Consider the following 22460-nt stretch of genomic DNA (forward strand, 5'->3'; position numbering starts at 1 on the left):
GTACTTTTAAAACTATAAAAAGGCATGTTAAAAAATAAAATAGATGAAATAACTAGGCGTGCTAACTGGATCGGGCCTACCCTTTAGCCAAACTCGAGTTCAGTTCTTTACCCAAATATTTGACCTAGTGAATCAGGGTCTAGGCCCAAATGCCCTAGACCAGATCTAGGCTGATCTTGGACCTTATAGGGTTGGGTTGGGATTTGAGACAAGGTTGTCACAGTTTGACTCTATATTGTTAGATATTTATAAATAAAATTTATTTATATTTCATCTAGATCCAGACCCTACATGACCCAATACTTGGATCCGAATCCAATGACCTTGACCCAACACGGGTTCGGGTCAGATTTGGGTCCAACTAGGACAATACCACAAACGTAGACTCGACCTGACCCAGCCCGACGCATCAACACCTTAAAATATGGGAGGTATTTTAGTCATTTATCTATGGGTGGAATTTGCATAGATCCCAGGCTCTAAACAATTAAATTAGATCCTACCTTCAAATAGCTTCGGCTCTATATAAACTTTTCTAAACAATTAAATTAGATCCTACCTTCAAATAGCTTCGGCTCTATATAAACTTTTCTATCTATTTGAATATTCTAGGACACGTTTGTAGTGAGTTAACTGACTCAATTATTATTGTTGGTCTTATTGTGCATCAATGTCCGCCTTTTGAAGGGTGTTTTATACAAAAGGGTCAGTCGGCTGTCTCACTAAATACTTTTCCTTCTGCAATGGAATGAGGTGTGGGCATGCTCCATCTGCATCTCTATTGATAAAAATAAATAAAATAGGAAAATTTTTATAATGAGGCTATTTATCTTTGATACAAGGTGGTCACAATTAATCGTAACTATTTGATGTGAAATTACATTATTGCATTTATCTCATTGACTAAGGTCAAACTTCAAAAAAAAAAATTTCAAACTTTGTGACACACCCAAACTATTAGATTTCATATCGGATGGTTGAACATAATTGTGATCTCGTTGTATAAAAGATAAATGGTCTCGTATACAATCCCATAAAATAGATGAAGATGTGGAGGGTTTTTTCTTGTAAAATTTTTAACCAATATATACTCTTAAAAGGAAAAATTCATACAAGGTGTCCACCTTATACTATAGAAAAAAAAATACACTTGAAAAATCCACCTAAACGTTTTGTTTCAATAATGAAAATCCCTACCATTGATCATCTCGACATTGAGATATGTGTATATTAAAAAAAAGAATTTCAAGTCCTATAAATAATACATCTTGTTGCAACAGTATTCATATATATATATGTGGAAAAAGTTTATATAAGGTTGCAACCTTAAAATGTAGAATCACATATGCACCTCAAAAATCTATTGGAAATGTTGTTTTAATGTTGAAAAAACCCTCTAATAGATGATATCGACATCGAGATGTATGAATATGAAAAAAAAAAGGTTTTTGAGTCCCCGAAATGGTGCATCTTGCAACATATTATCTAAACAGTCAATTTTCCAAATTTTCATATGTTTATATATCTACTTGATTTTAACCATTTTTGAATTCTAAAATTATGGTGTTTGTGTGTATGTAAATCTTGGACCATTCATTTCAATAAATACACAATCTTATAGTACATTATTTAGATGGATAGTATTTGCGTGTATGTAATAAACTTTCAAATTTTATCGTGCCGACCCCGTAACAAAAAAAGTGTGAAAATAGGTTTTAACGGATATAACGTTCCGACACCCGAACAACAAGATTTCGAGATTTTCCTTGCTTTAATTGATTAAAGTTGGCGCCGCGCCTTGTGCAAACCACTTGCACCTGTAATTCAACATTCATGGCGAAAAGCCCATCAGACTCCTTCTTTCAAACTGTCGAAAACCTTGGGCAGTGTCTTCAATCCCACCTCTCAAACTTCTTACAAAGAATCGATTCCCATAGAAAAAGTGACCCGTCACTGAGCTTTAACCAGGAGAAGCTCTCCTCTTCCTCTTCTGCAACTGTTGCAGATGACCCCATCAATTTGCCTCCACTTCTCGTGAAACAGGTGATCATTTGCCTTTCAAAGTTCTGTGTTTTGTCGATGAAATCAAAATTATAATGCCTGTCTTGAGTAATTAAGGCTCCTTCGAGAACTCAGCAGTAAAAGATGATGGGTTTATCTATTACCGACCTTGTCGGTATTTCTGCGGGTGTACTTTTGACTTGAATGGATTTGTTTCTAGAATTTATGATGCGGGTATTTTAGAAAATGGGAAATATTAGAGAATTTCCAGTTAATCTACTTCGGGTTTCCATTAGTTATAGGATTTGATGGGTTCTTTTTGGAGGTGTATGGACTGGTTTTTCAAAATTTTAGTTTTCTTTTATTTATTTATTGTTTTTTTTATAATGAGGATGAGAACTTGTAGAGGGTTTCTAGTAATTTTAATTGACCTTTTGTTTGAAGGACCAGTCTGCAAAACCTTCAACAAAAGAGGAGGTGGGAAGGGCCACATGGACTCTGCTTCATACCATTGCAGCCCAGGTGTTTCATTAATCTTTATACTTCCTCTTTTGTATGTTCTGTGATCTCTGATTTCTCTTAATGAACGTTGTAGTAATTAGGAGATGCAAAATGGAAACAAAGAACTGGGAAAGGTCAGGCTTACAATTTAGTTCAATCAAAACAATGAAGTAAATGGAAATGTCAGGCTTACAATTGAACTGGATCATACTTACTACTAACTGGGTCATCAGGAAACACATAAAAATGGAACGAAAGAAGCAATAAAAAAAACAAAATGGGAAATTGGTTTATGATTAACATGATCACCCTGATATTCACGATTTTTTATTGTTATTGATTCTTGGTAATTATACTGGTAGCTATAGAAGTATTTGAGTTCTTCTATGCTTCTATATTTTTGTGTAGTTCAGCGGTAGAAATCAAACTTCTGGCTTAATTTTGCTATTGTCAACACCTAACTTGTAAAGCCCAAGTCTGTTCTAATACGCTTCATTTTTTAGTTATAAAAAGACATGACACCCCTTTTTATTTTACAGTATGTACTTGTTGAACATCGGATTGATTTGCTTCTCACATGTTTGACTTTTGCAGCTTCCTGAGCGTCCAACGAAGCAACAGAAACGAGATGTGAAAGAATTGGTAGGTTGTTTTTCCCCTCTTGCATATAAATATCATGGAAGTTTTTCCTGTCTCTTTGACACTGTATGAATTATGAAATTGGCACTGGTATAATGTCCTATCGTTACTTGAAAGGTGCCCTTACAAATACGAAATAGTGCCCATTGCTTGAGAGCTAGTTTTGCATGAAACGACACATTGATGACCTCAAAAATCAAGCCTCAAGCCATAGTGTTGTATATCTGCCAGATTTCTTTGTAATTTAGTTATTTACCATCTTTCTACATTATCCAGTTCCAATGGGAATGGGTGGTTCCTTCCCAATCTGCCTGCACTCCTCCTAAGCCACATGTAATGAGCAAACCACCTGAGGTTCTGTTGGAATTTTTTTGGCCAATGTATAAAATGACTTTGGATAATCATTTATCATGTGTGAAAATTACTAGAGAGCCCCTACATTGTTGTTATATGGAAAGGGGTTCTCAAGAAGAGCACTCTGATCCTTAAGTAACTTGGATGGATTTCTGTTGGAGTTCATAAATCATAAGTTTATGTTGTCTAACATGTTGAAAAAAAAAATGTGTTGAATAGCATTCCAACCATGTTAGAATGTTGATCATATACTTGGATTGTGACAACGCCATGCATTGTGGTGAGATCCTGAGCTCGCTGGACTTGGCTTGACAACTTGCCACATTCTTAAACAAACAAGCTTGATAGAGACAAGAATCAAGTTTTGACTCGCTTGACTCTAATTTAAGAATCCAGTGTACTCTTGATATTTTGTTGTCTTCATATGACTTGATGTAAGTGTTTTTTTCTTAATCAGTAAGATGTGTTCTAGTTTTTAAAATTATTCTTTTAAATTCATTCTTTCAAGATCCTTTGTTTTGTAACGTTTATTTTAGATACACAGGTTTCAACCACTCTGCGGAGGACTAGAACTGTTCTGAGCTATCTAATTTCTTTGCATGTGAGTTTGCTGTCAGTAACAAGAAACTATTGTAGAGAATCTATGTCCTTCAAGTCAAGTTGAAACGTGACTGAACATTGATAATCATCTGTGGTTATAATATTGTCAAAAACAGTGAAGAATCACTGTTGCCATGTCTTGTAGAGTTTGGTCAATCATTGAGTTGTCTACTTTAGCAATGGCCAGGAGTGATGGGAGCTGCACCAATAACTTAGCCATGGACATTTCCTTCCTGCTCCGTGGTGTGCTGTTGACCCCTTTCTAAGCCTCATCCACCTCAATTGAGTGCACCAACAATTTCTTTTAGAATATAAGTGCACCAAAATTTATTTTTGAAGATTAGAACCAATAATTTTGTTCATAATCTTCCTATGGGTATTTTCTTCTTCTTCTTTTCTTTTTTTTTTCTTTTTTTTTTTTGAGAAGGTCACATGGGAATGGAACTTGAGTCGTTGGGCTATGAAACCTAGCCTCTACCATCTTGACCCAAGCTCGTTTCCTTCCTATGGGTATTTTCATGTTTTATTACTTCTGTATTGACGACAATGAGCAAGGTGCTGATGATATGCTTTCTTTTTTTGGAGAAAAGCTTGACCTTTTGTGGCATCCATATCAACAGGACGGAGCCCTAACGAGCTTATCAGATCCCTCCCTGAGAAGGTAGGTCAGTTGCAATAGTGAGGAGTCCCTTGAATAAACCTACAACGCCCATTGGAAGGTTAAAAGTGTGAAATTAGGGGTCTGTTGTCTCTCCTTTGCACTATGCTGATGGTACTCTCATATTCTGCAATGCAACTCAACAACAAGTAGATGCCCTATGGCATTATCTTTAAGATGTCTTACGGTTGTAACAGGACTCAAGATTGGCTAAATATAAAATCATAGGTATTGCCATAGTTTATCCAGTGACTCAAGCTTCCAAAAGGTTGGGCTGTGGTGTAGAATCTTTATATGCCAAATACCCAGGCCTGCCCCTTTGCATTGGCAAAACTAGGAAACAGCTATGGGATCCATTGCGGAAAGATTTGATTGCAAAGCGAGCGGGAAGGAAGGTTTCAATGGTGGTTTGGATAGCTTTAATCAATGCCAACCTCTCAAATGTTCTTATTATATAAATGTCCTTATTTCAAAGGCCCATGTCCATAATGGTTCAATTAGAGAAACTAATGAGGAATTTTCTTGGGTCCAGTAACAGCGGAGAGTGACGAGAGTCACATATTCCACCTTCTGGCCTGGGAAACTATCTGTTTTTCCATATCGTAGTGTGGTCTTAGCATTCGTAGACTAAGGCAATGCAATGCTTCCTCTTTGGAAAATGGTTGTGGCAGTTTGCCACACAAGAGAATAAATTGTCTCTAGTAGTTAGGCATAAGTTCCAATCTGAACCTTCGGCGTGGCCACCAAATGGCACTTCAAATGCAAGATCCTCGGGCACATGGCGCTTGAAAGTGGCCAGGTTTAATAAATCCAAGGAAAATATATGCTTTATTAGCAGATGTGGTGAACAAATAAGCTTTTGGGCTGACCTTTGGATTGGGGATTCCCACCTCCAAAGTTGGTTGCAATCCATTTTCCTTTGGGTGCCCAAATTTCAGGAGGTTCTTGCAGGATCAGAAGTTCACTGAGTTTGCAGTCAGCCTTTTCCAAACTACTTACATATCTACAGGGGTCTCCGACAGAACCATTTGGATCCCCTCCCCTTCAGGAAAGTTCACATTGTCATCCTTAGCACAGCACATTAGGACACCCACCCCCCAACCTCTCCTCCTTAACTGTTGGCAAAAGAGCATGGCTGAAACCTATTCCCCCCAAAATCTAAACATTCAGCTGGTTTGCTATCTCCAGTAGAGCACTCACGGTTACCCATTACAAAGGAGGGGTATCCCTTCCCCAACCGATGTGTCTTGTGCAAAGTAGCCAAAGAGACAAACTGGCAACCCTTCCTCCATTGTGAAGTGTCTGGGGCTTTATGGGCTGACCTGCTACAAAATTTTCAGTGGCCATGGTCCATCCCACAACTATTTCAGGCCTTCTTATCCCCACCATGCTTGCTAGCGAGCCTTTTCATTTGGCGTGCTGCAATAGCAGCAGCTATTTGGGTGTTGTGGATTGAAAGGAATGCTAGAATCTTTAAAGTTAAGGAATGCAAAACCAATGCCCTTATAGATCACATCAAAGCAATGGTTATAACTCTGGCACAAAATACAAAGATTTCAAAATTCGTGCCATCGCAAACTTCCTGAACAATTGGCAGCCTCTGCTAACTAGAAATTTCCTTATCTCTATGGAGGAGGACGCCAGAAAATGGTCAAATCAAGCTAAAATTTTGATGGTTGCTCACTCAACAACCCTGGTTAATGGGTTATGGGGGTTTATTTAGAGAACATAATCGAAATGCTCTCACTCCCTACTCAGGATTTATTGGTTTGACTGTTTCCACAATGGCCGAAACCTTGGCCCTACTTGAAGGTCTCAAAAGAATTAATGGGGAATCGGGCAGCTCTTTAGTTTTATAGAGGGTGACTCCAAAAATATGATATCTTGGGCATCCGTTTTCTCCCTTGCCCATGGCGACTTGGGCACATATCTGACCAAATATTTGATTGACGCATGCACATCCACACATTCTCTTAGCATACATGGCGGGAGGCCAGTTAAGCTGCTGATTCTCGGGCCAAAGAAGGAGCTACTTCCAGAAGTGATATGACCATTTTGGCAACTTTTTGAGATCAGTTCCATCTACATTTTTTGGTTTCTTTTCAGTGTTAATCAACGTACAGGGTGCCTGCACCTCATTTGTGTGGTGTATAGAGCACCAAACTTGTGGGCTGCTGTCTTTTTCTTTACCATACTTCTTTATTTATATAGAACAGTTAACATTACACAAAAAAATTTTAAGGCATGACCAAAGGATGAACTCATCTCATTCACAATTTACTTGCTCAAGATTTTGATATTGCTGCCAAGGAAATATATGATTTTTCCGTGAACCACTCGTGCTCAAATTATGTGCTCCAATTTTAATAATGATACATGGTTAATTACTCATTGACTACCATAGCAACATCAATGCACGACTTGTTCAGCTTGGAAATGTCCAGAAACCCTCAAAAAGATGAGATTCTCTATGCCCTTTTGGAATTTTTTGTTACCCTAGATCCTAGCTTGACACCCGACAATTGTGGTGTACATTCCCTGCCCATGTTGAGAATGAGATTTGGACTTCGCTGGCGATCCTGGACGACAGGCCCCCCATCTCTCCATCGTGATCAATGGCTCATGACTTGCTTAGCTTGGAAATGTCTGGAAACCCTCAGAAAGATGAGATTCTCTACGCCCTTTCAGAAGTTTTTGTTACCCTAGTTAAATCCTAGCTTGACACCCGACAATTTTGGTGTACATTCCCTTCCCATGTTGAGAATGAGACTTGGACCTCTCTGGCGATCTTGGATGAAAGGTTGCTACTCCAATCCCCATTTCTTCATCTTGATCAATGGCTCCCCTAAAAGGTTCTTCCCATCATCTAGGGGTCGGAGACCCCCTATCTCCCTTCCTGTTTGCTATCATGGCTGAGATCTTCCATTTCCCACATGTTTCGCTCAGGGTGTCTTAGTGGTTTCAAGAGTGGACCTCAGGGTCCTGTTATCACCCACCGCCAATACGCGGATGACACTGTCGTCTTCTACGGAGCCTCTCACTAGGAATTGGACGCCCTTCTCCTCTTTCTTAAATGCTTTGAATTTGCTACAGGTTTTAAGGTCAACATGGCCAAATCAAAGATGGGCAGGGTGGCCCTAGACTTCCAATCCACCCAAGACCTCGCAGCCAGTTGGGTTTGCCCGGCAGAAACCCTACCAACCAATTACCTTGGCATGCCCCTATGTATTGGAAAACTAAAGAAGAGACAGTGAACCCATGTCATTGAAAAGGTTGACTGGAGACTTGTGGGTTGGAAGGGCCGCTTCCTCTCACCGGCCAGAAGGATCACCCTTATCAAGATGACCCTCTCCAGTATCCCTATGTACCAAATGTCTCTATTCCATATGCCCACAGCTGTGATCAACCGACTCAAGCAACTCATGAGAAACTTCTTATGGTCGGGTGAGGCCAATAGTAGGAAGTTCCACCTCATTTCCTGGGAGAAATTTTGCCAGCCTAGACGCCTTGGAGATCTTGGCAACGTAACTTGAGAAAGCACAACACAGCCCTTCTTGGTAAATGGTGGTGACACTTGGCTCCTCATGCTGACCAACTGTGGATTCAGATTCTTTGGCAAAAGTACCTCTTCGACCCCTCCCAATGGGTCCCAGATTGTAGGGCTAACAACAGGTCCACAGGGACTTGGAAATTCATTCTCACCTCTCTCAGCGTTGTCAAAAACCTCATCAGGTTCCATCCTCGGGAGGGCCGTCGCCTTAGTTTTTGGTGAGACCTCTGGATTGGGCATACACCCTTCAAAGACCTTTTTCCCTCCCTCTTTCTCCTGGCACACAATCAGCTCACTTCTGTGGCAGATGAAATACCCATCTCGGGAGCTTTGCGAGCTTGGAACCCCACTTTTCGGAGACCCCTTACTGATGTAGAGGTCGCTGAAGTTTTAAAACTTTTCTCCTTACTCCATTCCACTTTCATTGCCCCTCAAGGCAGCGACCTGATCATTAGGATAGGGAGTCTTTTCGGTCACCTCCTATCAAAAGCTCTTACAACCGCCCACCTTTCCCCTCTCCCCCATTTCCATAGTTGCCCAGGCCTGGTCCTCCATTGCTCCCCCAAGAATCCAAGTCTTCAACTGGATTGCATTGTCAGAAAGAGCCCTTACGGTCGACCAGCTTCAAAGGAGGGGCCTGCCTATACCTAATAGATATGTGATGGGTAAGACTGATGCAGAAACCAACTCCCACATCTTCATATACTGTCCCCTTGCTCAGGACCTTTGAGGTGCACTACTAAATTGTTCAACTGGCAATGGGTCACACCCCAGTCGATCCCACTCCTTTTCAGGTCCCTTCACCTCTTCTCTTGGCCCAAACCTGGCATTCTCTTGTGGAAAGCATTGGTCGTGGCTACTCTTTGTATCATCTGGACCAAGAGGAACAAAAGGATATTTCATGGTGAGTGGTCCTCGCCATGTTCAACAAAGTTAAGTCCATTTTTGGGCAACCAACCACAAACTCGTCAAGGGCTTCTCCCATTCTGCCTTCATCCAGGATTCGCAAGCATTTCTCTTCTCAAGGCGGACCCGTATTCCTTGTGCCTCCTTGTGGAGACCCCCGAATCCTGGACAGATCAAACCTAACCTCGATGGTTGCTCTCTTGGCAACCCTGGCCCTGCAGGCATAGGTGGCTTATATAGAGACTATACGGACCGGATCCTGGCCTCCTCCTCTAAACACATTGGCCATACTGATTCACAATCAGCTATGGCCCTTGCCCTTCTTGAGCTCCACAAATTGTTCAATCCACAGTGGAGCCCTTTTATATCGTCGAGTAAGATTCAAAGAATGTTATCCGTTGGGCCTCGAATTCTTTTCCACCCCCTTGGACAGTTGCCCACATTTTTTACGAAATTTCTCACATATGCATGCATATGGACATCTCATGGAGGCCTATGGGGCACAAGGCCAACACCGAGGCTGACACTCTCACTAAGAATGGAGCTCACAGTAGCGTATTTTGATTTTGTTGCATCCTCCCCCTTTTCCACTGCACTGTAACTATCTGTGGGGTATTTTTTGGACCTAGCCCTTAGCTTCTTACTTTCTCGGTGATTTTGTACAGGGTCACCTCTTTGTGGGTAGCCTTTATGTTTATGCTTTTTGTATAGAGCTCCCATTCTTTGGGAAGCTTACTTTTTGTATACAGCTCCTGGCATGTGAGAAGCCTATTTTTTGAAACATGTAATCTTCCTCTCCTCAATAGAAGTTAACATATTAGAAAAAAGAACAAGAAAAAAAGGTAATCATGTTATATCTTGGACCAGTAAAATGCAAACCACAGTTACTAGATCCCATGCATAATCAGATTACTGTGCTAAAACCAATTCCGCAGGGTTAATGAATATCAGTTTCCTAGTTTTTTATTCGGGTATCTGTTTTAAGTAGCCATTTGTTATGTTGTAAGCAAAGGATCATTAATATTTTGGGGAATATGGACTTTCATACTCATACGATTATCAGAATTTTATTTTATTTTGGAGAAAGACATGGCCAAAATAATTCATCTGAGTTTGTGTACCCTCTAATCAGGTAGCTTATGCACTAAACTTCCTACTGGCTTCTTGGTGTTTGCTTAAAGCATTTGTTCTACTAGAATCTTAGCTTGCACATCAATAAAATCAGAAATTACACTTAGATAAGTATTGTTTAAATATAAATATGAGATCTGATTTACTGTATGTTGCAATTGTGTGTGTTTGTGTGCACGTGCGTGAGTGTGAGCATCACTTAATGGTATCTGAAGAGACTTAATGGTATCTGGGTATCTGAAGAGATCGCTTGCACTCTTTTCATCTGATTTCATTTTACATATATTGGACCTTGTATCTCATGTGTCGTATGAGGGTTCAAAATTGTGATGTTAAATCCTTTCCTAGTGGTAACTTTTAAGCAATAAAAGAGAAATCATTTTTTTTTAGCTGCTTGCTCCATGGGAATCTTATGACCTCGTATGTTATACGTTGTACTTAACTATTCATAAGTGGAAAGCATGAGAAAGGCCACTCATCACAACTATAGCAGCTTTGTCTTTGATTTTGCAGATGGCCATATTATCCCGAATTTATCCTTGCAAAGAATGTGCGGATCATTTTAAGGAAGTTCTCAAGTATGTATCTATTTGACTTTTTATTTTTTTTATCTGTTTTGTTCTCCACTTCATCGTGCCGATATTTTATTCTCAAAAAATTGTTGCTTGTTGAACTTTACAGAGCAAATCCAGTGCAAGCAGCATCACAAGCAGAGTTCTCGCAATGGCTATGTCACGTGCACAATGTTGTCAATAGAAGGTATGTGCAGCTTTGCCATTGAGAATTTGCTAATATTATTTTGCTTTTGTGGGCTAAGTGCTGATTATTATTGTTTTTGTGGTTTAAATGTTGATCCTATAACTGTCTTGTCCATATGATACCTTGATATGTTTATCTTATTTTCACTCACAATGTTTTTCTTCTGCTTGCAGTCTCGGTAAGCCTGCTTTTCTATGCAACCGAGTAGATGCAAGGTGGGGTAAATTGGATTGCCAGGATCGCGCTTGTGATTTACAGGGAATAGATACATTTTTAGATAAATAATCAAGGCTAAAAATTTATGAAAAGAACGATAGAAATTGGTCTTTATTTTTGTTATGGAAAAAGTTTATATAAGGTATCAACTTTTTACTGTGAAAGTAAAGTGCATCTCAAAAACCCATGGGAAAAGGTTGTTTCGCTGCTAAAAAAGACTTCAAATAGATCATCTCAATCACAATCTCAACCTTAAGATGTATGGATAAGAAAATAAAATAAAATTCCAAGTAATGAAAATAGTGAATCTTGAAATATATTATTTGGACGATTCTATTTTCAAAAAAAATTGCTCTTATTGATCTAGTCAATTCTAAAAAATGACAAAAGATAGATCCAAAAATACATAATTGGAAATAGTGAGAAAAGATATAAAGATTTACAACCTCACTGTAAATGTGAACCTTAATAGAGCAGAATGACAAATTAAAATTCGTGCAACGGACATCAATTAATTGAAAAAAAATTTTAACGATGATGATGATAGATCTAGTAAGTTCACATCTTTTTTAAAGCTTTAAACTTCATAATTAGGGGTAATAATTGATTTTTGTGCCATAATGCTTTCTAGCACTGAAAATGTATCTTTTGGCATTAGTTTTACTTCTATATCATTAGGATGACACCTTATACAAACCTCATGGGGAAGGGGAGAAAAACATGCTCCTATATCCATAGATTGAACCGCCATCGATGGTTTTAATTGATGCCCTCTCTCTCCCCGCATGCATAAACTGCAGTTGGGGCTTTTAACAGAAGCTCTCTCTCTCTCTCACATGCAAATGCCACCAGACGAGCTTTTGAAAAAAGGAGGGTAGAAACGCCATTGTTTGGGCTTGGGCATGTAATATTGTGAATGGTAATTTCACTGTATCAAAACCCTTCAAAAGTTGTAAAAGCTGAATTCAAAGAATATTTCCATCTATTTATTTTATGCAAAATCATTCTTCCCCACTGATCAACACCTTTTTTGGCTCAACTCCAATAAATAATAAAGTATATGCTTGCTAGACTTTACTAAGATCAAAACAATTGCTACAGGGTGTACATAGACTTCCTCTTCCATGAGGGAGGGGAGTGGCATAAGCTCAAAACCTGTCGGCTTCTTTTCATGGAACAGGCCAGAATCAATGGGCTGGGTTCAGGTGAAATATTTGGCAGCTGGGCTTGTATGACTTCTTAATCAAAGCCTGCTCAAACTTCTTGTTAACACTGTCATTCTCCTGAAGTCCTGTTTGCACGAAATAACGGATCCACCAAGACTGGCTCCGCAACTTGGCCTGCCAAAATAGTACAGTTCATACAGTCAATACTGCTAAAAAGGGAAATCTGTCTCTGTCTCTCTCTCTCCACACACACTTGAATGACTGGCTAAATAAATGTGTTCATAAATGAAGGGTAGGTATCCCCAACAATGGAATGAGACAATGGGCTTGCACAAAACGAGTCAATTTAGGCCCTAACACGACTTTAACAGGAAAATGGGCTGATTGGAAATATAGCATGTATGAATTTATGCGCTAGGCATCTCTCATTTTAGAAGAATATTATTCCGGGTTCTTAAAAATCAGAATACAGCCTACCACAATTCCGGCCGTGTTACCTCCCAGTAATGAGGAAGCACATTTCCGTTGTCGCAAAGATCTAAACTTCAGAACCAATCTAGGCTTCATTGTTTGTTGTTAGATAAACAAGTTCAATCCGGCTGCCATAGTCCTCTGTAGTAAACAAACATACAGTTGCAAAAATAAAAATGTCTTTGCAAATGGACTTTGGCATTTATAGAAGGAAAAAGTTTGTATAAAGATGCAACCTTATAATGTAGAGCTACGGTTGCACCTCAAAAATCCATCGGAAAAGGTTGTTTTAATGTTGAAAAACCTTTTCATTGATCATCTCGACATCGAGATGTATGACTATGAAAAATAAAAATATTTTAAGTCTCAAAAATAGTGCATTTTACAACATATTGTCTACACCGTCCGTTTTCAACATTTTCAAATGTTTATATATCTACTCGATTTTAACCATTTTTGAAATTTAAAATTTTATAACTAGAGATAAAAATGGATTTTGAGATAATCCTAAAAACATTTTACATCAAAATTATATACCATGATAAAATTTGAAGGTGCACCTTACCTCTACACCGACGGATGCATCCGTATGCCAACTGCACCCTTTATAGAATCTGTTCCTTAGTTTGAGTATGTGTGTGAACAAATAGTTTTAGACAAGTATCTAACGTCCTAGCTTTGTCGAGTATGTTCGGGCAAAGAAGTCAGAAACGATAAATTCCAGGGTGTAAGCATCTCTATGGTGAATGGATATCGGTGAAGGAGTAGATGACAAGTTCACTTTTAACCAACAATGGCCACATTCCACAGAAACTTGAAGCACAGGCAAAAGGGACTTCTCAAAAAAGTGCAGCACTTACCGGCCTCCCAAACTTTGATAGTTCTGCACCTTTAGCTCTCTGACCAGGATAACCTTCAGAAGAATACTCATCATAGTCAAATTAACGAACTGGTAACTTACATGGGAAAAAAAACGTAATATCCAACTAGAATGGAAAACGTTGAAGTACAATATCAGGAATAGACAAAAGCATTCATCCACAAATAGTGTCGGTATGTCACTAGTAGATATATATAAACATGCAAAAATATGGCATCCATCTAACAAACAAACAAACAGAGCAAAAACACAGGCATTCCCTTCCTTTAAACTAATAATGTGGCCACTGCTGGGTAGACTCCGATACCCCCTTGATCACTATTTTAACAAGAATACTTTTTTCTACATTAACATACTTACGGATATATGAAGTAATAGTCCTCCCCATGGTGCTATACGCTGTTTTCTTGCTTAAGGATAATACTTATCATTGAAGGGAAATAAAGAAATGATAGACCACATAAAACTGGTTAACCACCCAAGATTGCAAAAATCCCCGAATCCCTTTCCCCAACTTGGACTTAGTTAACAAAGCAGTTACTCATAACCCCCCAAAACATGGCACATATTTATAAAAGACGCAAATGCGCTTCTGAATAATCAGATCACTAATTATTTTATAAGGTTTTGTGATGCTGAGCTTTGCAAAATGTGCGAGATAATTACACTCTTGAGAAATTTATCGAAATATTCCTAGCAATTTGGTAATCATATGGTTTCTTACCAGCAAATAGAACAAGCCCATCTTCAGAAACTCTGGCAAGTTCAGGAAGGGTCTTGTTAAGGTACTTTGGCGATAAGTAGTCTAGTGCATCTGACACAATAACAAGGGAAAATGATTTTTCCTTGTAGGGTAGATTAAACTTAATATCAGCTACACGCACAATGCCCTTGCGCACAAGATTCTTGCAGTTATCATTAGCATCCTCAAGATCATATGGTTCTACACCCCAAGCTTCAATATCCTCTTCCTTCAACAAATTTGAGACCACTGCACATGTATCAGGGCCTACATGTAAAACTTTGCGCATACTCTCACCGTACACTTTCCTCAGAAGAGGTATTGCTCGGAGTACTTCTGAGGTGCATGAAGTGTCCCCTGCAATTGGAGAGTTTATTAAGATCTTAAGAATCAAAATATGAGAATTGTCAAAAGAGTTGTCAAGAATTGACGATTTAAATAAATATTACAATACCAAACAGTCAAATAGAATACAAAACATGACAGCCCACCGGCTATCAATGTTACCAATTCACAGAACCACAATTTTGCATAATATTTAATCATTCCAAAAAATAGCACAACTGTGACTTGTCTGAAGGGGTTTGGAATGGTCATCTCTCCAAAATTGCATAGTTTCATCCAGAATCATGCCTCGCTGGGTCATGGTCATCACACCCTTTCCTTAAGCATTGATAATTCCTTTAGAAATGTTGTCCACTGAGGCACTAACAAACTTCTGCGACGTGTGGAGGGAAAAAGTTAAAATATAGAGTAAAACTAAAAAGGAAGATCAACTGGTTTCTTTTCTTAGGGGCAAAGTTCAAGGGCCAAAACCCTTAACCTTCCACAAACTGAAATTGCCTACCACAAGTATAAAGCCTAAGGGACATAAAAAAACAAAATAAAGAAAAACAAATTTTCACAGGTTAACGGGCGAGGAAGACAGGTAGAGAATATATCAGGTTGATAGTGATCAACTAGCCATTAAGGTTGTGGTGGAGCAGTTTAGATGATTCATGTAGAGAATATATTGTGTCTTTTTAATTGTTAGGAATCCAGGGTGCTGACAGAGAGCAATTGCATACAATGGAGTTCTAGAGAGTAGGGAAGGGATATGGGGAAAACCCACCACATGAGATTCTAAAGGCATCTAAATTTTGACATAAGCCAACCAGGAAACCGGTCATGGAAAGTGTAATGGAAAATCAGGGACACATGGGTGAGATTTGTAATGATTTACAGACAAATGGAATAGCGGACAGCATGGAAGCCAAAGCTAAAGCATTCTTCATTTGTATCATGGCTCTTGTGTCATAAAAATCTGGTGCTTTATGTCTTTGTTAGAATTTGTGAAACATGTTTTTTGGGTGAGTAGCGTTTCCCTGCAGATGCAAGCCTATGTGTCAGAAGAATATATGATATCACTATTCCAATTAGATCTCGTTCGAACATGCCCACAGTAAGATAACAAACTTCTGAAAGCAGTGACTAGGAGTTACCAATTCAATAAAAAAAGGACATTGACCTGAAATGGGGCCTCAAGACTGAAAAATAATGTGTTCTATTCATCAGAAAAATGTGTGGCCACTATTTTTTCTAATAAGTAATGTGTAGCTACTCTCTCAAGGTGATGAATAACTGCATTGCAGACTTATAAATAAATGAAAAACTAAAAATTTAATTTCCGACTTGTGCTATTTCTTCGACAATTAAAACTGAGTACAATGAAAAAGTACATCTAGAAACAAAATTCAACAAAAAAGAGATACATATTACCCATATACATACCTCCATCCCTACTTAGTGCCTCTCGATCGCTGTTAGACCCTGTCATGATAAGATCATCACATCAGTCAATGCCCCAAAAAATACACACCCAAAACACACAATTTTCTAAAAAACAAGCTTCTTTCTTTACATAAGTTTTAGAACCCACAAACATTATCCAAAACACACAATTTCCTTAAAGAAAAAAAAAAAATTTATTTTTAACATAAGTTGAAGAACCAACACTTAAAACAACATCAATAGATAGCACAGGGAACAGGATAAACCCAGCAACACAAGTGTTGTTCTATAGAATTAATGATTTCCATGCCCATTTAAGGAAACCTGGATATTTCCTTTCCCTTTTAACTGTGAATCAAAAAGTGCTTGCGTTCCTTTTCCTCCTTTGTATGCTTGTTTGTTTGTTCTGATTTGTTTCTGGTTCAATTTGAACATTTATAGTACAAGTTGAATAGATCTACTTATAGAATCAAATGAAGAAGGGTGAAGATTCAATGCAATTTAGAATGCTGATGCAAACCTGAATTGCTATAAGAGTAGCCAATAAGAAGGAATGCACCCTGAAAATCCAGAAAAAAAAAAATCTTACTTAGCAGGCAAAAAGCCAAGCTTTGGCACCAAGGAAAAAAAAAATGTAATCGTCAATTAAAAGAAGTAGAGAGAGAGAGTACCACGAGTATGAGACCAACTGATAGCAATGGAGATGACCGAGATTTTTGGTGCAGAGAACTAGAAACTGGCAACGAAGAGCTATCTGCAAATCTCCTTGCAATCGGGTTTACTTGCCTCCTCGACATGGCTCCCAATCTCTACAACAACAAACCAAACCTTCACACAAATGACACAAACCAAATTCAACAAAGAAACAAGCAAGAAACCAGATCGAACCAGATCACTTGATCATGAAATAGATCCGGCATTCCAAACCGAAATAACATCCATTTTCTCTCACTATCAAGCATAATCAAAGAGGCAAATGCTTGCATTTTGGTGGATCCAGAGCCAAATCAGCTAAAATTCTTCAAAAATCTCATAAATGTAACAGTTTTAGCTGATCAAGGTCATTGAAGCTCAAAAAAGAAACAGAAAAATTTGCAGAAACCATGGATGAATTCCAGAAACCCTACCTGATAAAGGAAAACAGATATACAGCATATACGAAGGAAGAGAAAATTCAGCTGCCTTCCATGAACCCCAAATGGAAATGGTTAGGGTTTCAGAGAGTAGTGGACCATTTCACTACGACTACGAGCTCATGGCTATGCTTCTCCCTTTTGTTTTGCACGAGCCCAAATGCCAGATTTTCTTCTTGGGTGCGGTTTGTATAAGGTAACCTCCATACTGTAGAAGTATGGCGCACCTCTAAAATTCACTTGGAGATGTAGTTTCAATAGTGAAAACCTTATGATAGCTTAAATTTCTATTTTTTTCGATGGTTATGGAATTTTAAATTTATAAGAACAATTCAAACATATTTATATTGAAAATAGATAATTCGTATAACTTGTTACAATATGCATTATTTCTATGACTTGAATTTATTTTTTTCTTTTATATCAACACATCTCGAGGCTAACTTGATCAATTGGAAATCTAATGGAAGGTACATTCTTATTGTATACTATCCTTAAAAAGAAAAAATTTCATGTATATCTATACATCCTGTAGTTGAGGTGATGAAGTCATAAAAGGCACCCTAACCATGATACTCTTCTCTATAGGATTTTTTAGCTACAAAAGGTTGCAACTGTATACAAACCTTTTTTTAGAAAAATAAACATCTAGTTATCCTTGGTGGACCCCAAAATTTGAGTTCAACTCAAGTAACCCTTTGGAAGGGAGTCAATGTATAGTATGATCATGCGGGAACATGCTATATGGGATGGTGGAAGAAGAAAGGATGAGGTTGATATAAGGTGCTGTATCGTACAAGTGAGGAACAATTTAGATTTTGCCAAAACCTTATTATGGGTTGAAAATCAATGTTCAATCTTAATTATGAAATTTAAATTTTTTAAAATAGTATGTTTAATCTATCGACAGTTAAAAATTTTGAAAATAAACGATCAAAATAACTTGTTACAAGATACACTAGTTTCAATACTTGCAATTCTTGTTTTCTTCATATCTATGCATCTCGAGTTCAAAGTAATCAATTAGAAGGTGTTCTAACTTTAAGACATTATTTTCTACTGGATTTTTTAGATGCACCTTACTTCTAGAGTATAAAATCGTAAGTCTATATAAAAAATTTCCTTTTCTTAAATGAAATATTGAATTTTGAGTTTCTGCATAAAATCATAACTTTATATAAACTTTTTCCTTTTCTAAAAAGACGGATCTAATTTGAGTTTCTAGAGCTAACCGTAAAAAATTTGGACAGTCTGTGTTCAGTCTAATGATAATATTTTTTAGAACGCATACAATGTAACCTCGAAAAAAAAAAAAAAATTTCTGAGGTTGATCTTTGCTAAGTAAGTTACATTCAAAAAAAAAAATTATTGGGTTTTTAGGGAATCAAATAGATAGTAGGCACATACTGTCCATTTACTCACCAGATAAGAACCCAATCTAACAGTAACTTTAGGATCCTAAAATTTCGAAGATGTAACATGAGCATCCTCAATAAATAAAGTTTTAAATTTCACTTCCTATGCACTTAAAAAAAATGGCAAAAAGTTTATATAAGGTTGCAACCGTAGCACTAAAGGTGCACCTAAAAAATCCATCATAAAATGTTGCTTGTATGTTGGAAAGCCCTCTAATTAATCATCTCAACATCGAGATGTATGAATACGTAAAGAAAATAAGATTTTGAGTCCATGAAATAGCATATCTTGCAACAAATTATCTAGACCGTTCATTTTCAAGAATTCCATGTATTTATAGATCTACTTGATTTGAACCGTTTTGACAATTTAAAATATTAGAGATGAAAATAGATTCTCAAGCCATACTGAACATAGATAGTAGGCACATACTGTCCAATTACTCACCTGATAAGAACCCAATCTAACAGTAACTTTAGGATCCTAAAATTTCGGGGATGTAACATGAGCATCCTCAATAAATAAAGTTTTAAATTTCACTCCCTATGCACTTAAAAAAAATGGCAAAAAGTTTGTATAAGGTTGCAACCGTAGCACTAAAGGTGCACCTAAAAAATCCATCATAAAATGTTGCTTGTATGTTGGAAAGCCCTCTAATTAATCATCTCAACATCGAGATGTATGAATACGTAAAGAAAATAAGACTTTGAGTCCATGAAATAGCTTATCTTGCAACATATTATCTAGACCATTCATTTTCAAGATTTCCATGTATTTATAGATCTACTTGATTTGAACCGTTTTTACAATTTAAAATTTTATAATTAGAGATGAAAATAGAATCTCAAGCCATACTGAACATAGATAGTAGGCACATACTGTCCATTTGCTCACCTGCTAAGAACCCAATCTAACAGTAACTTTAGGTTCCTAAAATTTCGGGGATGTAACATGAGCATCCTCAATAAATAAAGTTTTAAATTTCACTCCCTATGCACTTAAAAAAAATGGCAAAAAGTTTATATAAGGTTGCAACCGTAGCACTAAATATGCACTTAAAAAATCCATCATAAAATGTTGCTTGTATGTTGGAAAGCCCTCTAATTAATCATCTCAACATCGAGATGTATGAATACGTAAAGAAAACAAGATTTTAAGTCCATGAAATAGCATATCTTGCAACATACTATCTAGACCATTCATTTTCAAGATTTCCATGTATTTATAGATCTACTTGATTTGAACCGTTTTACAATTTAAAATTTTATAATTAGAAATGAAAATAGATTCTCAAGCATTACTGAACATAGATAGTAGGCACAATCTGTCCATTTACTCACCTGATATAAACCCAATCTAACAGTAACTTTAGGATCCTAAAATTTCGGGGATGTAACATGAGAATCCTCAATAAATAAAGTTTTAAATTTCACTCCCTATGCACTTAAAAAAAATGGCAAAAAGTTTATATAAGGTTGCAACTGTAGCACTAAAGGTGCACCTAAAAAATCCATCATAAAATGTTGCTTGTAGGTTGGAAAGCCCTCTAATTAATCATCTCAACATCGAGATGCATGAATACGTAAAGAAAATAAGATTTTGAGTCCATGAAATAGCATATCTTGCAACATATTATCTAGACCGTTCATTTTCAAGATTTCCATGTATTTATAGATATACTTGATTTCAACTGTTTTTACAATTTAAAGTTTTATAATTAGAGAAGAAAATAGATTCTAGAGCCATACGGAACATAGATAGTAGGCACATACTGTCCATTTACTCACCTGATAAGAACCCAATCTCACAGTAACCTTAGGATCCTAAAATTTCGGAGATGTAACATGAGCATCCTTAATAAATAAAGTTTTAAATTTCACTCCCTATGCACTTAGAAAAAATGGCAAAAAGTTTATATAAGGTTGCAACCGTAGCACTAAAGGTGCACCTAAAAAATCCATCATAAAATGTTGCTTGTATGTTGGAAAGCCCTCTAATTAATCATCTCAACATCGAGATGTATGAATACGTAAAGAAAATAAGACTTTGAGTCCATGAAATAGCTTATCTTGCAACATATTATCTAGACCATTCATTTTCAAGATTTCCATGTATTTATAGATCTACTTGATTTGAACCGTTTTTACAATTTAAAATTTTATAATTAGAGATGAAAATAGAATCTCAAGCCATACTGAACATAGATAGTAGGCACATACTGTCCATTTGCTCACCTGCTAAGAACCCAATCTAACAGTAACTTTAGGTTCCTAAAATTTCGGGGATGTAACATGAGCATCCTCAATAAATAAAGTTTTAAATTTCACTCCCTATGCACTTAAAAAAAATGGCAAAAAGTTTATATAAGGTTGCAACCGTAGCACTAAATATGCACTTAAAAAATCCATCATAAAATGTTGCTTGTATGTTGGAAAGCCCTCTAATTAATCATCTCAACATCGAGATGTATGAATACGTAAGGAAACAAGATTTTAAGTCCATGAAATAGCATATCTTGCAACATACTATCTAGACCATTCATTTTCAAGATTTCCATGTATTTATAGATCTACTTGATTTGAACCGTTTTACAATTTAAAATTTTATAATTAGAAATGAAAATAGATTCTCAAGCATTACTGAACATAGATAGTAGGCACAATCTGTCCATTTACTCACCTGATATAAACCCAATCTAACAGTAACTTTAGGATCCTAAAATTTCGGGGATGTAACATGAGAATCCTCAATAAATAAAGTTTTAAATTTCACTCCCTATGCACTTAAAAAAAATGGCAAAAAGTTTATATAAGGTTGCAACTGTAGCACTAAAGGTGCACCTAAAAAATCCATCATAAAATGTTGCTTGTAGGTTGGAAAGCCCTCTAATTAATCATCTCAACATCGAGATGTATGAATACGTAAAGAAAATAAGATTTTGAGTCCATGAAATAGCATATCTTGCAACATATTATCTAGACCGTTCATTTTCAAGATTTCCATGTATTTATAGATATACTTGATTTCAACTGTTTTTACAATTTAAAGTTTTATAATTAGAGAAGAAAATAGATTCTAGAGCCATACGGAACATAGATAGTAGGCACATACTGTCCATTTACTCACCTGATAAAAACCCAATCTCACAGTAACCTTAGGATCCTAAAATTTCGGAGATGTAACATGAGCATCCTTAATAAATAAAGTTTTAAATTTCACTCCCTATGCACTTAGAAAAAATGGCAAAAAGTTTATATAAGGTTGCAACCGTAGCACTAAAGGTGCACCTAAAAAATGTATCATAAAATGTTGCTTGTATGTTGGAAAGCCCTCTAATTAATCATCTCAACATCGAGATGTATGAATACGTAAAGAAAATAAGATTTTGAGTCCATGAAATAGGAAATCTTGCAACATATTATCTAGACCGTTCATTTTCAAGATTTCCATGTATTTATAGATCTACTTGATTTGAACCGTTTTTACAATTTAAAATTTTATAATTAGAGATGAAAATAGATTCTCAAGCCATACTGAACATAGATAGTAGGCACATACTGTCCATTT

The 22460-nt window shown here is 37.0% G+C and overlaps 2 protein-coding genes across 12 annotated transcripts; one reads left to right on the forward strand and one right to left on the reverse strand.

The window, feature by feature from the left end:
• Positions 1–1682: 1682 nt before the first annotated feature.
• ERV1 (Erv1/Alr family protein) lies at positions 1683–11479 on the forward strand. Of its 6 annotated transcripts, none has more exons than XR_016048882.1 (6): positions 1683–2043; positions 2446–2523; positions 3097–3144; positions 10831–10918; positions 11022–11099; positions 11273–11479. XR_016048882.1 is itself a non-coding variant. In XM_011625736.3 (6 exons), exons 1-6 carry the CDS (start codon positions 1834–1836, stop codon positions 11382–11384), a joined length of 591 nt encoding a protein of 196 aa, XP_011624038.1. In that variant the 5' UTR covers positions 1683–1833; the 3' UTR covers positions 11385–11479. The 6 variants fall into 6 exon arrangements, 2 of the variants coding, with proteins under 2 accessions (XP_011624038.1, XP_020523937.1); XR_016048883.1 differs by having other exon boundaries at positions 10834–10918; XM_011625736.3 differs by having other exon boundaries at positions 10854–10918.
• An 800-nt stretch (positions 11480–12279) lies between these two features.
• Positions 12280–17593, reverse strand: LOC18435942 (putative pectin methylesterase CGR3). 6 transcript variants are annotated; one of them, XR_016048879.1, is made up of 8 exons: positions 17472–17593; positions 17016–17153; positions 16865–16904; positions 16345–16383; positions 14557–14931; positions 13518–13865; positions 12979–13093; positions 12280–12655 (listed from the first exon to the last, which is right to left on the reverse strand). XR_016048879.1 is itself a non-coding variant. In XM_020668281.2 (7 exons), the coding sequence occupies exons 2-7, from the start codon at positions 17139–17141 to the stop codon at positions 12503–12505; spliced, it is 786 nt and encodes a 261-aa protein (XP_020523940.2). In that variant the 5' UTR covers positions 17142–17151; positions 17472–17593; the 3' UTR covers positions 12280–12502. The 6 variants fall into 6 exon arrangements, 2 of the variants coding, with proteins under 2 accessions (XP_020523940.2, XP_011624007.2); XR_016048880.1 differs by having other exon boundaries at positions 17016–17172; XR_016048878.1 differs by lacking the exon at positions 12979–13093.
• Between the last annotated feature and the right edge of the window lie 4867 nt (positions 17594–22460).

The sequence above is a fragment of the Amborella trichopoda genome, chromosome 2, assembly GCF_054954075.1.
Source record: "Amborella trichopoda isolate Santa Cruz 75 chromosome 2, AtrichopodaSantaCruz75HAP2 v2.0, whole genome shotgun sequence".
In the NCBI taxonomy this organism is placed as follows: Eukaryota; Viridiplantae; Streptophyta; class Magnoliopsida; order Amborellales; family Amborellaceae; genus Amborella; species Amborella trichopoda.

What these genes read in the sequence shown, in the direction of transcription:
- ERV1 (XM_011625736.3), top strand. Translation starts at nt 1,834, where the DNA reads ATGGCGAAAAGCCCATCAGACTCCTTCTTTCAAACTGTCGAAAACCTT. An exon ending in TTCATACCATTGCAGCCCAG is followed by an intron (nt 2,524 to 3,096) that starts GTGTTTCATTAA and finishes TGACTTTTGCAG; the next exon opens with CTTCCTGAGCGTCCAACGAA. An exon ending in CATTTTAAGGAAGTTCTCAA is followed by an intron (nt 10,919 to 11,021) that starts GTATGTATCTAT and finishes TGAACTTTACAG; the next exon opens with AGCAAATCCAGTGCAAGCAG.
- LOC18435942 (XM_020668281.2), bottom strand. Translation starts at nt 17,141, where the DNA reads ATGTCGAGGAGGCAAGTAAACCCGATTGCAAGGAGATTTGCAGATAGC. An exon ending in TGGGCTTGTTCTATTTGCTG is followed by an intron (nt 13,866 to 14,556) that starts GTAAGAAACCAT and finishes ATTCTTCTGAAG; the next exon opens with GTTATCCTGGTCAGAGAGCT. An exon ending in TATCAAAGTTTGGGAGGCCG is followed by an intron (nt 12,656 to 13,812) that starts GTAAGTGCTGCA and finishes CTATTTTGGCAG; the next exon opens with GCCAAGTTGCGGAGCCAGTC.